Source organism: Cylas formicarius, unplaced genomic scaffold (assembly GCF_029955315.1).
Source record: "Cylas formicarius isolate icCylForm1 unplaced genomic scaffold, icCylForm1.1 PGA_scaffold_5__7_contigs__length_24384050, whole genome shotgun sequence".
NCBI classification, from domain to species: domain Eukaryota; kingdom Metazoa; phylum Arthropoda; class Insecta; order Coleoptera; family Brentidae; genus Cylas; species Cylas formicarius.
The window spans coordinates 14,207,593-14,223,287 of NW_026844341.1; the positions used below are offsets into that span (position 1 = coordinate 14,207,593).

Consider the following 15,695-nt stretch of genomic DNA (forward strand, 5'->3'; position numbering starts at 1 on the left):
TAATAAAAAGTTTCTTCACACATAAATTATTTCGAAAACCTACAGAAATTTTATTTTGTTGGAACTGATCTTGGCTGTGTCATTTTATTGTCCGTAATCATAGTCGTGATTCGGATTGTAAAGATGCCTGATGAATGTCAGAATGGAGCTGACGAATTTGTCAAATTATTAATTATGTCACATCGAACGCCTTTTTTACCATAGGAAGCCTCAAGCATCGACTATAAATTTCCCTATAAAATATTAAAATGCGCATCTCTTGATAAGTAGTGACTAGCACCGACATGTTGCCTAATTTATTTTTTTATCAACGTATTAAGTGTGGCAACTGTGTTCGTTCCAACATTTTGACAATTGTGCAAGGGGCGTTCGTCGAATACCAGTCAACAAAAGTTGGCGACGCCATTTTGTGTATTCCTCTGATTATTTAATTTTATCCTGGCCATCTCCAAAGCTATCCGTGTGTTTTTCGTGGAAATGTGTCTGTGATATCCGAGTTCGGCTCCTCTGGTCCGTATTTCTTTGTGATGTGATAACGTAGAACATTTATTTCGGTGTATTGCTTCTGAGCTTAGTAGTTTTCGGGTAGATAGCAAAGGGAACGGTCATTTAAAATGAGTACAAAAGATGACGAGTACGATTATTTATTTAAGGGTGAGTAGAATCTCTGTCATTGTTTGTGTTTTTCCTTAAATTCGATCCATTGTTTTTTTTTAATTTGATAAACTGACATGTCATCAACATACGTCAAAGGGTCAAACGTTGACAATAATCAATCAGTACCTCCTTATTTTCAATTACGCAGCGTAAAACTTTACTTGCAAAACGCAGATCGATCGGAATATGTCTCATTAAAGTATTAAAAAAAAATAATTATGCTATCTCAATGTCATTGTATAATCTAATGTACCCCAAATACATTTTCGATGGACTTTCCAATTTCCTAAATTATTCCTACGCGATCGTATCTTTGTTATTTGTTATTGTACAGTATTTTACTAGTTTTAAATAAAGATTGACGTTAATACCGCCAGACAACCGGTTTTAATTAGCGATGATTCCCTGTTGCACTGAGATCATCCACTTACACCTTACCATGCGATTAAAGATTATACAAAAGGTTTTGTTATTGCAGTTGTTCTTATTGGGGATTCAGGTGTAGGCAAGAGTAATTTACTATCGAGATTTACTAGGAATGAATTTAACTTGGAATCCAAGTCAACGATAGGAGTAGAATTCGCTACAAGGAGTATACAGGTATGTTCACTAACCTAAGCATCTTACGTGATGAATGTGCTTTTTATTATTGGGTTACATACTGACGTTTAACAATAATAGTTAATCAGAAGAAAACGTATTTTTATTTGTGTTTACGACAACGCTGTTAAATAATAACCTCATAAACACCCGCAGAAAATGTCAAGATGCTTTTCTGAGGGTACTAGTTCATGATTTTCGTACAAGTCTGGAAAAGTCGGTACAACTGGCAGACATTTTCAGTATGTGTTTTATCATGGCGAGCCTGAAAGTTTCCAGCTTCTAAAGTATGGGTATCGATTTGGTATAGTTAAGTGGTATAAAAAGAGTAGACTTTTCAGATATTTTTCTCGTTTTGGTTCATGGGAAATGGTTCCAGTGTCAAATTTTTAAATGCGACTCCCTGCATATTTTTGGACACTAAATTATCATACATTGTTTTCTTTTTTACTTTATCGAGAACAACATTTTGGGAAGGTTTCTTCCCAGCTAGTGCTACTGAATTTCGTTGGTACCAGGTGGACGGGAAAACCATAAAGGCGCAAATATGGGACACGGCTGGCCAAGAGCGTTACCGAGCTATAACTGCGGCTTACTACCGAGGCGCCGTTGGGGCTCTTCTCGTCTACGATATCGCCAAACATCTTACCTACGAGAACGTCGAAAGGTATTGTCAGAAACATTCAACCAAAATAGGGACCCAAAAAAAAAAAATATCGAAATACTGCAAATCAATCATAAATTAATTAAATTGGCTAGTCTGGCAACACCGCATTCCCCAAAGCCGCACATTACATCATTTGCCTCTAATAAAATTGGTGAAAGCTACATATAATTCAAAATGATAAATTAATTCAAAATTTTAATGAAATTGGAAACAACTGTTACTAAATTCACTTTCATTGTATCTTTGCCTAGCACACTGCTTTTGGGCTCAAATGGTGCAGGTCTCACTTGTGGTTCAATCATCTTGGGTACTTTCATTTGTTGCCAAACTTTTCTTGTAATTGCATCGTTTTAAATTTGCTTAGATGGTTGCGTGAATTGAGAGACCACGCCGACCAGAACATTGTCATCATGCTCGTTGGCAATAAATCCGATCTCCGACACCTGAGGGCGGTCCTTACTGAGGAGGCCCGCGGATTTGCTGAACGAAACGGCCTCTCTTTCATCGAAACGTCGGCCCTGGACTCGACCAACGTTGATTTGGCTTTTCAAAACATACTTACAGGTAGACTCCTAGTTCCAGCTTTTCGGTCGGCGGTGTTTATTTGCCGCTTTTTTTTTGTGCAGAAATATACAGAATCGTGTCGCAGAAGCAGATCCGGGATCCGCCAGAGGGCGACACGATCCGGCCGCAGAACGTGGAACCGATCGACGTGAAACCGACCATGAACTCGGACGGCGTGCGTAAACAGTGTTGCCAGTAGACGCAATTTTTCCCCTCTTCTTAGATTTTCGTCACTAAAAATGAAAACGTAGCGGATGTCGTGTCGCAGCAGCAATCAGTTTCGTTTTTTTCCCGTGAACGGGGAGACTCCGTTTTCCAATCTTTTGGAAGTTTGAAGACGGTTTGCACTGCTACTTTCGGATGTTCAGTTTTTTTTTTAATTATCTTCATTATTATTTTTTAAGATTGATTATGTATAATATGTACTCGCCCTATACCTCCTCCCGCCCGGTTATGAGTTGCGTCGGGACGCGTCCTTTCCCCCCACTTCTGCCTTTACGCCGGTCGTTCTCTTTTCGAGAAAAATATAAAAAATTAAATCTAATTATTATCACAAGGAATTATTAATTTAACAGTAATAATACAATATGTCTAGGTAACGTTTCAACTTATGCTTACATAAAGCCATGTGATTATATAAATATATATATATTTGTAGTATAATTTCGAGGTGCATATTTATAAAACAAAATATACTTTTTTCTGTTGGATTGTATTTGTAAATTTTAGAGTATTAAAAGTACTAAAATTTTAAGTTTTTCAAATGTTTTTTTTTGCTTTGTCATTTCCATTGGGGATACGGAGAGTAATAATAATAATAATAATAATGTTTATTATTTATCGTATAGCATAAAGTTTGCTAAATTAGGATAAATAAACGCCGGTGTGTCAGATTCTTGCGCGAGGCACGTTCTGTTTTACCTACATGTCAAAAGTACTTAACAAAATAGTCGAGCAATCATTTTATGTAATTTTATATAGTGACTCAATGAATAAAAGAAAAATTATATAACATAGTGAATGTGAATTGCTGTAGGAAGGGGGAGATCACAAGGGAGGAAGAAACATGTTATTTTCCTGTAATTAAGAGAAACCAAATCAATTATTGCTAACCTAACAGAGATTTCTTTAATTTATTTTTAAATGCAAAAAAATCAGGTAATTCAATTAAAAGATGCTGAATTAATATGATGACAGATACAAAAATGGTTTCTATGGTTTGGTATTGGTAATTTTCTATCGTATAAATTGCAGTGATTGTTTTTCCTATTTTAGTTGTAAAGACCTGAAATCTTTCCTAAATTAGGGTCGCACTAATTTGCATATAATAACAGGCGAGTTCCGTGAATGAAAGTAATATGACAGTGGCGTTAATACAGGTAGTTTATTAGAATAATATAGTAATAATTATACGTGATTACAAGTATTGAGATAGCAGGTAATTGGGATATGAATTATTCTAAGATCAAGTAAAAAAAAACTTGTATAGAGGTAATATGAAATAGATAAATCGCAATAACTATTATTAAAAAAAAACTATTTACCAAACAACTTCAATTGCGCATTTTGGTCTTCGTGGTACGATAGCGCTGAAAATTAGGTTTAGTTTACTTAGGCAAATTTTTGACGAATAAGTTAGAATTTCTCGGTAACATGTCAGAAATTCTGACATAAGTTTCATAAGGGTCATTGCGAATCAAAACATCAGATATACAGGGTAATTCACAAAGAAAGGGCATTCTCTAAACTGGAGGTACTACACAGACTGAGCTCAACATGCTTCAAACAAATGTTGCTGGGTTCGTTAGTATAATAATAAAAATTGGTTGGTTAGGTTTTTTGAAGCGCCAATTACAAATTTTAAATTTATTTAAACGTTGCTCCTAAGGAGTGGTAGTTTCACCATTTCTTCTGTCAAGTTGTGGTTTGAACATAATGTAATTTGAAAGAATTTCCAGTTTTCATGGAAGTGATGTCTAACTTTATTGATTTTGGCTTATTTGCGTTTAAAAAGTGGAAGGTATTTTATAAATACTTAAAATCAATGTTTAACGTTAAAAATTTTGATAATAGTATTTAATTATAGTTTTGTCCCAATCGTAGTCAGAAACGTCATCGTATCAAAAAATCAGTTGACTGAGAGAAATTTAAAATTTTCCAGACAGTTCGTGACTGCGGGTATAACAAAGGTAATATTTTGCTATCTAGTACCCTCAGTTTAGAAGTTGTTTATTGTTTTTGACTTATTGTCAGAAATTTTGACTTATTTTTCAGAAATTCTGATGTGTTTCCGAAAAATTCTTATTTTTGGTGGCCTTTCAGCGCTATCGTGTCAGGCAAATAAAGGGTTATGGAGTGTTTTAGTAGAGAAACAAAGGGACTTTGCCCCACATAACCGCACTCCGCCCCGGAGGCCCCCGACTTTTGGCCCCCCGCCCACGGACGACGGTTAGGTTAGGTTGGCACCACGGACGACGGTTTGAATGGCACCACGGATGACGGTTTGGTTAGGCAGCCCCCCGGGCGAGTGGCTCAAAGGGTCCTTCGGGCACCATGGGCGAACGGCCTATGGTCGGGGGCCCCCGGAGCGGAGGGCGAGTGGCCCGTGGGCGGGGGGCCAAAAAAGTGAAGTTATGTGGGGCAAAGTCCCTTTGTTTCTCTACTTGTTTTCTACCGTGTTATCAGTTTCTCATATTCTATTTTCTCGATTCTCCGTTTCAATCCTTGCATTTTAAAAGTGTGTTATAGAACAACTCCGCCTAATGCCGGTAATACAAGAACTTATGAAGCAACTATGAAAAAAAAGAGAATTTTCATTCAACATGCGCATGTGCGTCTCGTTCTTAACCCTTGCGGCATTCAACAACCAACATGGCCGGTGACAGGTCGTCAATCAGTTTCGATGTGACATTTTTACAGCACTGTTTTCAGTATGATAGCTATTAGAAAAGATATAGTGGTAAAAATTGGTAGGCATTGATATTTCCTCACAGAAGGGAATTATTTTCACCCTGTACAATATTAAGCCTTTGAAACACGGCTAAGACCACAAAGTTTTACAGTTCAATAATGATTTATAACTCTCCCATTATGAAACAGAGCATAAAAGTACAAATTTGTCTGGGTATTGATGACGACACATGCCAGTAAATAAATCTCGTTGATGACGCTTTACTCGCTTTTGCCAGTTTGTGATTTCCTATGATAACACAATATGTATTAAAAAAACAAACAGGAGCAGAATAAAGTTGTAGAAATTACATACAATTCAACGATCTGCTTATTCCAAAACTAACCTTAAGGGAAGCTTAATACGTTCTTCGGCTTAAAATTCGCAAACGAAAACGGGTAATTTTCACCAGTGTTTCTTCTATTGCTAGGTAGATGGCGCCACATAAATGAAACAATCATTTTGAGAACTTTAATTAAACACAAGTTACTCAACAATTGGCCTTAATAAAATATTTGTTATCAAGATTCTGACGGCAAAGTTGCAGCAAATATTGTCCACACGTTTCGCCGGTTATTTAATTAAAAAAAAGATCTTTTAGAAATATTTATTTTACAGTAAAGCCTCACAAATTTTTGATACTACGTTATTACACAATGTACGAAGAATCATATATAAATTTCCATTAAATTCCAATCCCCTTTCCTAAATAACAAAATTGAGCATAAAGCATGATGTTAAATTACACGATCCATTCGTTTCCCTTTTCACAAATTGTTGACGGGAAAAATATTTACACCTCGTCCTCTTAAGAGTTTAAACTAGTTCAGTTTTCATCCGTTAAAATATCCGTTTTTAAAATTTTCCAGCCAGTTGACGATCGATTGATAATGTTTTTTCATCCACCTGGTATTCGCTTCTATTTGCTCGATAGATTGCTCCGCGGTTCGAGTCGCGATACCAAACTCCTCCTTCTTCCTCTGGAAAAAGGACTTGAACTGCAAAAAAGTTTCACAGTATTAATCACGAGCGAAAAAATTTCATGGTAATTATTACGTCATCGACCTCTTCGTCCGTGTTGAACTTTGCCGTCGACGTTCTCACCAAACTACTCAAAGACATTGAAGATGGACCCAAACTTTAACAAAAATAAGTACACTTAAAAATTCGTTTAGTTTAGCTGTTATGCTTTAAATAAGACTTTTTAAGACTCATTCCTGTTACTACAAAACGATTATTGCCCTTCTTTTCTCTTGGCGTCATCACAATCCCGTCCGTGCGTTAACCACTGACGACTGAGCACATTCGCCAAAAGAAGAGAAAACACATAATAAAACAAGCCTCCCTGGAGCATGATGGTTACTTCCAGTTCCTTTTAATTAAGGCATTCTCAGGTTTTTGGAAGTAAGTCACCATTCACCGAGAAAATAACAGTAAAAACAAAAACAAAACAAGATTCGGAAAGTTTCAGTTAAATACTTTTGTGCTGTGCACAGTTAATCGATCGTAGATGGTTGGCTCAATCCCTATTACCGTCCGTTTTTATTAATTCGACAAGGCAAGGGATGGCGTGGTAAGCGTCAATTGACATTTGTCTTACCGTGAAAATCATTCCGCCAATTTTTCAGTCCAGTGCGTGCGCTAATACTCGGATTAAAACCACCAATCCGTTAAAGTTTTTTTTCCACCGGCAAAAGAGGTGACACAGGACTTACATTCAGTGTTGTTCCCTCTATTAGTCTTGCAGGTAAGTTCATTTTTATTTATCACTTTATTTAACAACGAGTGCGTTATAAATGTAAAAATTTACGGTTTGTTTGTGTCATTGTGATTGTAATAAAAATGAGTTAAAATAAATACAGAGGCTGTTTATTTTTTTCCTATTCCAAAATATCAAACTTTTTTGCTTATTATTAAAATAGTTTTACTTACTTCTGTGCACTTAGATATAGTTTTTTTAAAAGTATTTTTACAAGTTTTATATATATATATATATATATATATATATATATATATATATATATATATATATATATATATATCTATATATATATATATATATATATATATATATATATATATATATATATATATATATATATATCTTGCAAACATTGACCGATTCAATTATATGACGACTATAGACTTATAAAAATTAAAAAATAAAAAAGTTCGCATTTCTATTCTAATTCCTTGATTCATATTCGAACTTTGTAGCCTTAGAAATACTAAGGGGGGAGAGAGGGGAACACATCGCTAGGCCATAATCTTGTGCGTAGAAGTTATCCGTGACTTGAAGGTAAGAGTTATGCAGACAGCACATATTGTATTATTCCTTAATCTGGCATCAACAACGTCTAGCGATTCCTCCAAGGGCACATTGGTATATAAACTTCTCACTTCAAACTTGTATGATCGTTGTTGAACGTTGTAGTCTCGTAGCCTTTGAATTAAAATTAGTCTGCACTTGATAACGGGTAGAGATACATCTGGCCGACACATTGTGTAAATAAAAAATTAAGACAAAGTTCGACAATCTTTCAGTATTTCTACTGAATCAGTGTCTACCACCTTCTAGTGAACGTTTGTCGCCTTAAATTCTAAGAGGAATGAGTATAAAGGATCCTTACTGTTCGCGGATTCTATTCCAATTGCTTTTCAAAAACTTGTAAGCTAAGTCGTGTCCGACGGGGTTTGCCGACACCGCAGCGAATACCCTCGCGATATCGTGTTTCCGTATTCCGGAGTTGTCCGTTATGGACCATTCCAGGTACCGGCTCAGTATCCAGGTTTCCTTGGAACAGGCCAGCGCCGACAGCAAAATTTCTTTGTCGGTCGCCACGTTGGTCTTGAGGTAGCGGCTCCAGGCGAAGTCCCATTCGTCCAGACCACCTACGCCGATGGCCGTACAGTACACAGTTTCGCGCAGGTCGGGGTTGATGCTGTAACCAGAGTGTTTTCACATTGTGGCGTTGGGTGGTACTAGAATTATTAAACTTAAGTTTATGCAATTTTGTATCGGCTCAAGAGAACTGCTTGTGCCTCGCGAGTTCTTGTGTTTCTCCTAAAATCCTCAGAATTGCATATTGTGTTCTAGTTCACTCAACACCATGTAGTTTTCGATTTCTCTAAAAATTTCAAGTATTTTTCATGCATGCCTAATACCCAAATTTAACCGTTTTTGAAAGAATGACAAATTAATAATAATAACAACTATTATGTTTTTGAGCGTATCCAAATGAATTAAAATATTAACGATGGACGGTTATGGTGATGTATGTGAATTATTTTATACAGCATACCTAAATAGACCTCAATTTACGAACCGGGGATGTAAACGACTGACCAGAACTAACACGAAGGATGGAGAGATTCTAAATGTTTTATTATCAATTATAAATAATCCACAGACTTGCATGGCTTCGTTATTCGACGCAATTGCCGATATTGCTCAAACGAAAATCCTCATTGAATGAAGGAACGTAATATCCAAAATCCTCAAAAGCTATGTATGGGTTGGAATAATTGGTGGAAATATTATATGGCCTCTCTTTATCAATAGCGTTCTCACCGGTGAAAAATATCACCCAATTAGCTTTACTATAACCGCATATGGGCATCTCCCCATCACACACAAAATTGCTGGATCGCGACTATCGACTGGCTGCCTGGTTCACCAGATTCAAATCCCCTAGAATTTTTTCTTTAGGGCACCTCAAAACTGAAGTGCGCAAAATCAAATCCAACACTGACTGACTCATAGGAGCCGATAAGAGCCGAAATTTGAAGTTTACAACCGATTGCTCTGCAAAATATTGTACGGGAATTTAAAGACCGTCCGTGCGAGCATTTATTAAAATAGGTAGCTTCTTTGTTGTTAAATGGTTTTTATTGTTATTTAAGTTTACCAATTCGTTAAAGTCATTAATTATGTCGTTCATAAATTAAGTTCTAATTTATTGATTTTTTGTCATTCCGGAAAAAACGATTGGATTGGAGTAGGGGTATGTTATACGAAAAATACTTACAATTTTAAGAGTAATCCAAAAATGGAATAAAAACATAGCCTTTCTATTTAAAATAAGAATGTTTTGTAGTCAGGAAAATGTGACACTGCCGCTAAAGTCACCTTTAGAATAAATTCTCGGTAGCTGCGTATACTTTTGTAATTGTTGAGAGCGATTCTTATCTAATGTTATTATTGTTAATAAAAGGTGAATAAAAAGTGTAGAAATATCATCATATCATCAAATGATATGATGATTTTTAAATTTTAAATTGTGAGTGCCAGTATCAGCAAATTTTCGAAAAAAAAAAGTTTAATACAAAAGCTGTAGGGTACAACGAAAGATTTTCTTCGTTTACCTATAAAGGGTGATATAAAAATGAGAGCCCTTTGAATACTGATTTCAAAAATATTTATGGTTGTTTTTGATATTTAAAACAGAAAATGTAAAAACTAAAATTTCATTTAAGACATGAATGATAAACAGTTTAATAATTAATATCTACTATATAAACAATTGCAATCATTTTTAATATCATTGGAAAACATATTTAGGCGCGGTTAACTCTATTCGTTTATTTCTTTATTTAATTACTGCGACCAATTGATGAATGTGACCGGCCACCATTAATTTCTACACATCATCCATAGCCCTGTTTAGTTTTTCTATAGATTAATTAATCCATTTAAAATGATTGGTATTTTTATTATTTATTACAGTCCTAATTCCTTCTTTTACTATACTAATGTTTTCTTGCCTATCAAAATAAATTTTATTTTTTTAATGATAAAATAAAAAAAGTATCTAGAACCGTAAGGTCGATTTTCTGCAGAGCAATGGTGGAATTTTTTTGTCGGACACTCCTGCTGTTTAAAAGACGATTCATCAGTTCATAAAATTTTAAGAAAGAGACAGGTCTAACACGAGCTTACAAAATGTTAGTCTTATTTTTGTTTAGAATTATCCAGATTTTTCCAATACTATTATGCAAATCGCGAACTGTATCACATATGGAATTTAAAGGGTGAAAAAGAAACCCATAATTATTACTGGAAAAAATGCAGTAAAAGCGTACAACCTGGGAAATAGTATTCAGTAAATAAACTTTTTTGGAGACACCCTGATTCGTTGCCAGTATCAGAAAACAATAATATATATTAGACTATTTTGAATGTACTGATGGCTATATTATGACGCAAGGGCATCCCGATTAGGAATGGTTTACGTTTTTCTCCTCTCTATCTATACCTCTGAAGTGACAGTTTTAAATGCTTTTCTAGATGGTATAGGCCTATTATTGCCGCCATCACCGTGAGTTTTGTCATATTCGCGTCTTGCCGCAACTGCATTCTTGTTATTTTTAATATATAACACTATATTTAAACACTTTTTTCTGGCAAATAATAGAACGACTAATGGAAAACATGGTTTTTCCGTCTTAAATATCAAAAATATCCACAAGGCTACAAGATACAGGGCATTTCATAATGAGAAAATATGTTTTTATCTACTACTTTTTTATAATACATTTTTTTTGTTAAGATTTGAAGGAAAAAACTTAGGGGTAGACATTTAAAATGAATCACCCTCTACTCACAAATTTTCCTTATCAGGATTGGCGCTGTTCCTCCAATTCTGGAACTGCTGAACCGCTTGCAACACGCAGTCCTTCACTCCCAGTTTGCAAGCTTGGTTTATAATTTCCATCCTGTTCAGTACTCTCGTCGGGTCCTCTTTACTAGCCTCTTTGAATCCCAGTTCTTCGTAGAAATCTTGGAGTAGTGCCGTAATATACACCTAAAATTATTTACATTGCCTAACGTGGCTCAAAAATTGCACAGGGTGAGTTAGCGATAGAGTAAAGGTTTTAAAAATTATGAGTAAACGGTAAATATAAAAGTTGTAAAGATTGTTAGCGTGGACATTTAAAATTACTTTAAAGTATACAGGGTGGCTGAAAAAAGCTACAACTCAAACCTGCACTTTTACTTATTGTTGTTATTATTATTAAACTTCGTTTTGAATTCGTTTTGAAATTTTTCAACTTTTTTTTATTAATACCTACATACGATTTTTCTTAAACGGCACATCATATAGAGCGTGTTTGCTGCTAATTGAAGGTCAATAATTAAGTTGGCGATTTTTGGCTCCATTTTAAAAAGAAAACTTCTTATGAACATATGTCTTTTGAGATAGCACTTTAGATATTTTAATGAAATTTGGCACACATATACCATGAATCAAGAGACATTATTTAGTGCACCACATTTTTTAAAAACATAGACCAGTTGCTGGCGTACGGAATTTCACATGTCATATTGATGGTATGCCACTGATTTCTCTTAAAATAAAAAATATTTTTTGATTATTTTCCGATGTACATTTTTAACCTAAAAAAATAAAAACCTTTTCTCTGCTTGGTCATAACAATATCGTTAATATTAAAATACTTCAAAAAATCGAAGCACGAATACGAAGTACGGAAACTTAAATAAATAAAACAAATTTAAATAAGAATCGTTTATTATTTATCTTGTTACTAAGATATGTTATTTCATTAAAACTATAAAATTAAAAAGCACAGTCTAATTTTTTTTCTGAAGGACACCAGTTGGCAACTAAAAACTAGACATTTTGTTCTAATTAGATATTTAATTCCTCACAAAAAAAAGTTCTCGATTTAACCAGTGAAGTGGCGACCTAATTAACCAAAATATTATTTATTTACAGTCGTTCAGTGGTACGCCACTGATTTCCTCAAAAAAAAAAACATTTGCATTCATTTGTGAGCAGATTTGAGCTCTTAATTTTTTTAGTCCGCATATCCCAATAGAGAGAGTATAAGAGTCACACAATTTAAGTCTAATCTCAGTAGATAAGTAGTCTTTATACATGTAAAAAACTTTCAGTTTACCGTATGACTTCTGTAATAAATAAGACAAGTGAGAATCCAAAAGCAGATTGCTATCAAGAAAGACTCCTTTGGAATTTGTTGACAAATTCAAACGGAGTACCATTCAAGAAAAACTTAATATCATTATACAGGATAATTTCCTCTTTTTTATTGCCAAAAAGAACAACCTGGCTCTTGGAATCATTTAGTATCAGACCATGGGCTTTGGAGATTCTACAAATCACTTCAAGGTACTCATTTATGTGTTTGAAAGACTACTGAAAGCTACATCTTTGTCCGAGAATGAGAAATATATTTGCGTATCATCAGCATATTGATAAGAATAACATTTATTTAGGTGCCTAGAGAAGTTAGACGTGTAACTCGGAACAATAAAGGTAATAAAATGCTGCTCTGAGGAACTCCCCTAAAATTAGTAGAAAGTGATACCAATGTAACCCTCTACCGGCGACCTCCCAAGTAAGTTTTCATAAAAGTAATAGCAGTGCCGTTTAAACCAAACAACTTTAATTTTAAAATAAGATTATGATTTAATGTTTTCTAATGTAATGTATTCAACAAAATCAAACAAGTATGTCTTGACACATCCTGAGTCCTAAAAAGGTCACTAGTGACATTAAGCAGTGATCGTACTGCGTCCGGACCTAAACCCTAAACCTTCAAAAATAAAGGCGTTATCGTAATGTTCTTGCAAGTGTGAAAACTAGTATTTTTTTAGAAAAATAAAAATTTTGGAAAAACTATCTGGTTTAGGTATGTATTATTATTTAATAAAAAGTTTGAAGACTTTGAAAACGAATTCAAAACAACATTTCAAAATAGCATCCTAACAATTTTTACAACGTTTGTATTTACCATTTTCTCATAACTTCTGAAACCAATGAGATGATGAACGTTATTCTATCATTGACTCGCCTTGTACTACGCCCTTACCTTGAACTTATCAAAATGGGCGGTCCTCACGAGCATATTGTGCAAGAACTCGAAGTTGTTCAGAGCCGCTTTCCACGCTACGTACTCTCTCTCGTTGACCAGGTACTTCGTCACGTTCAGGGCGACGTCGTAGCTAAGGTACCCGGCAAAGGCCAAGTTCAGAGCGTCGTCCAACATTTGCGCCCTATTCGTAGGGGTGAAAATAACGTGACCGTTGCCCAGGAGTTGGTTCATCAATTTCTTCCAATTCTCGACCTCGTAGTTTACCCTGTAGTACCCGGTTTGGTTCACGTTGATCAAGAACCACGAGACGTCAGCGTCAAGCGCGTTTTCCACGGTAGTTTCTTTCACGTTGCTCAACCACGCGTTGGTTTGGCGATCTTGGCTGTCCAGAATGGTGATGGGAACCCACCACAAGGTGTCGTCTTCGTGCTGTTCGTCTCTGTCTAAGAGGAACCGTTGCTGGATCAGCGTTACAGATCTGTCGGGTTGTCTCATTGCCGTCACTATCGGGTAGCCGGTTTGCAAGGTCCACGTGTCCATAATCTGTTTCACCGTTGTACCATCCGGCAGGGATTTGCTCGCCTGGCTCTCTTGGGTGAGAGTGTACCATAGGTCGTCTTGTTCGGCACTACCGTACATCCTAAGACATGAACTTTATTAACCAAAATGATGTTGTAGCTTTGTGTGCTGCTCTGAATTCATTACTTGGAGTGGTGATACCAACTCTATAAAAATTTTTAGAAAACAAAAGCTAATACTAAGGTGCATAATTCTGCCTTTCCGGACTCCATTTTCTAGAAAATCGATTGTCATTACCATCTTTATATAGCAATTTTAAAAAGACGAGGCTCCTGTCCGGCAATGCGTTCTACAGCCTCAAAGAATTTGAATTGTATTTGAGAGCATTTAAATGACTTTAATATTTTCTTTTTAAAATGAATCTTTGTTTTTTATGTCAAAGTTGTAATTTTTTACGTGATTGTTTTCTGACAAAATATATATTGTACCGGGCTTCGTGAATAAATTATCTATCTATCATCTAGCAGTATTTTTCATACAGATACAAATATCCTACCTGTTTTTCAAATAGGTATTCAACCCTTTGTGGAATACTTCTTGGCCGAGGAAATGCTGCATCATCCTAATTATGGAGGCACCTAGAAAACCACCTCGAGGGAATGTTTTTAAAATCGACTACCCTCACCTTTCGAGTACGAAATCCTGTCGAATATGTCGTTTACCTCGTCGGGGTTGTACACCTTAACGGAAATAGGATGCGATGACTTCAAGGAGTCTAGCGTGAACGACTCGTGGAGCTCGCTGACCAAAAATAAGTCCAAGTCTTTCCATTTTGGTTGAACCTGGAACCAAAATCGAAATAAACGAAATGGTTAACGAATTGAAAAATCCCAGAGACTTTGATCTTAACGGAGACAAACAAAAAAGGAAAAGGTTCTGAACAGAAAATGATGAACCATTTAGAGCAGACTACTCAAAGATTGCAGATGCTAAGTACAGAAACACAGAAAGTTTGCCAAAGTATGTCACCTCATGGGAACCGATCAACGAAAGAATGATTAGAATGAACCTTCAAAGTATTGGGAAGAAATTAATAAAATATATTCTTTGTTAAACTCGCGCTACTACCATAGAAAATATGGTTAATCTTATCCGTAATGCTGTAGCCAACCTTACAAGAGCTGAAGTTAGTACAGCCATAATAAATATATGACATAGGATAAATTCCTGCATACGAGCATTTTTACATTTATAAAGGCTTTTGATTTCCCTTTCGATCAAATGACGTAACGAAATTCATATCGTTGCATTATTACGTCAGAAAACGCTATCATCTCACTTATAGCAGGTTTGGGAAATAATGATTTCAAGTTTATTGAAATGCATTAAGCCGTTTTGGTTAGATATTTATTAGTTATTTCCGGAAATGTTAGAGCAATCCTCATCACTTTCCTTTTAATGATATAGTAAAAAGGATCTAAGAAAGATATGAACTTATCTCAGTTACAAAATACTGTTTACCCTGAGAATCACTAGTAAAATAATATTTTGCAGATTCAAGATGCCAATTACTGGTAGCCATTTCAGAATTTTTTTTTTTTGAAATTTTAAGGAACATCCGTTTGCCCACTGGCACATCCGGCATATATTAATGTCCATTACCGCGTGGGCTCCTAAGAATTCGACGTACGTAGCGAAGCCCTCGTTCAACCAGAGATCTTCCCACCAAGCCGGCGTCACCAAATTGCCGAACCATTGGTGGGCCAGTTCGTGGGCGACTACGTGAGCGATCCTCTGCAAACTGGACTTGCTCGACACTCCGTTCTCGTACAGCAAAACCGGTTCCCTAAGTATAACCGATACGCGTCAATTAAGTGCTCA

The 15,695-nt window shown here is 35.6% G+C and overlaps 2 protein-coding genes across 2 annotated transcripts in view; one reads left to right on the top strand and one right to left on the bottom strand.

Moving 5' to 3' along the window:
* The first annotated feature begins 339 nt into the window (after positions 1-339).
* LOC132702317 (ras-related protein Rab-11A) lies at positions 340-3,242 on the top strand. Its single transcript, XM_060670876.1, has 5 exons — positions 340-654; positions 1,136-1,257; positions 1,776-1,924; positions 2,289-2,488; positions 2,551-3,242. The coding sequence occupies exons 1-5, from the start codon at positions 615-617 to the stop codon at positions 2,685-2,687; spliced, it is 648 nt and encodes a 215-aa protein (XP_060526859.1). The 5' UTR covers positions 340-614; the 3' UTR covers positions 2,688-3,242.
* Positions 3,243-6,033: 2,791 nt separating this feature from the next.
* The window catches only part of LOC132702185 (aminopeptidase N), a 33,369-nt gene continuing 23,707 nt past the window's right edge, over positions 6,034-15,695 (bottom strand). The window contains exons 5-12 of the mRNA XM_060670684.1: positions 15,477-15,660; positions 14,500-14,656; positions 14,371-14,452; positions 13,293-13,935; positions 11,043-11,242; positions 8,069-8,380; positions 6,495-6,576; positions 6,034-6,436 (exon numbers count right to left, since the gene is read on the bottom strand). Of these exons, the coding sequence (XP_060526667.1) occupies positions 6,272-6,436; positions 6,495-6,576; positions 8,069-8,380; positions 11,043-11,242; positions 13,293-13,935; positions 14,371-14,452; positions 14,500-14,656; positions 15,477-15,660 (1,825 nt within the window). The 3' untranslated portion in view covers positions 6,034-6,271. The remainder of the gene's footprint in view (positions 6,437-6,494; positions 6,577-8,068; positions 8,381-11,042; positions 11,243-13,292; positions 13,936-14,370; positions 14,453-14,499; positions 14,657-15,476; positions 15,661-15,695) is intronic.

Excerpts from the sequence above, each read along its gene's own strand:
- LOC132702317 (XM_060670876.1), top strand. The coding sequence starts at position 615 with ATGAGTACAAAAGATGACGAGTACGATTATTTATTTAAGG. Across the intron at positions 655-1,135 it reads GTACGATTATTTATTTAAGG|TTGTTCTTATTGGGGATTCA; the intron begins GTGAGTAGAATC and ends TTGTTATTGCAG. Across the intron at positions 2,489-2,550 it reads TTTTCAAAACATACTTACAG|AAATATACAGAATCGTGTCG; the intron begins GTAGACTCCTAG and ends TTTTTTGTGCAG.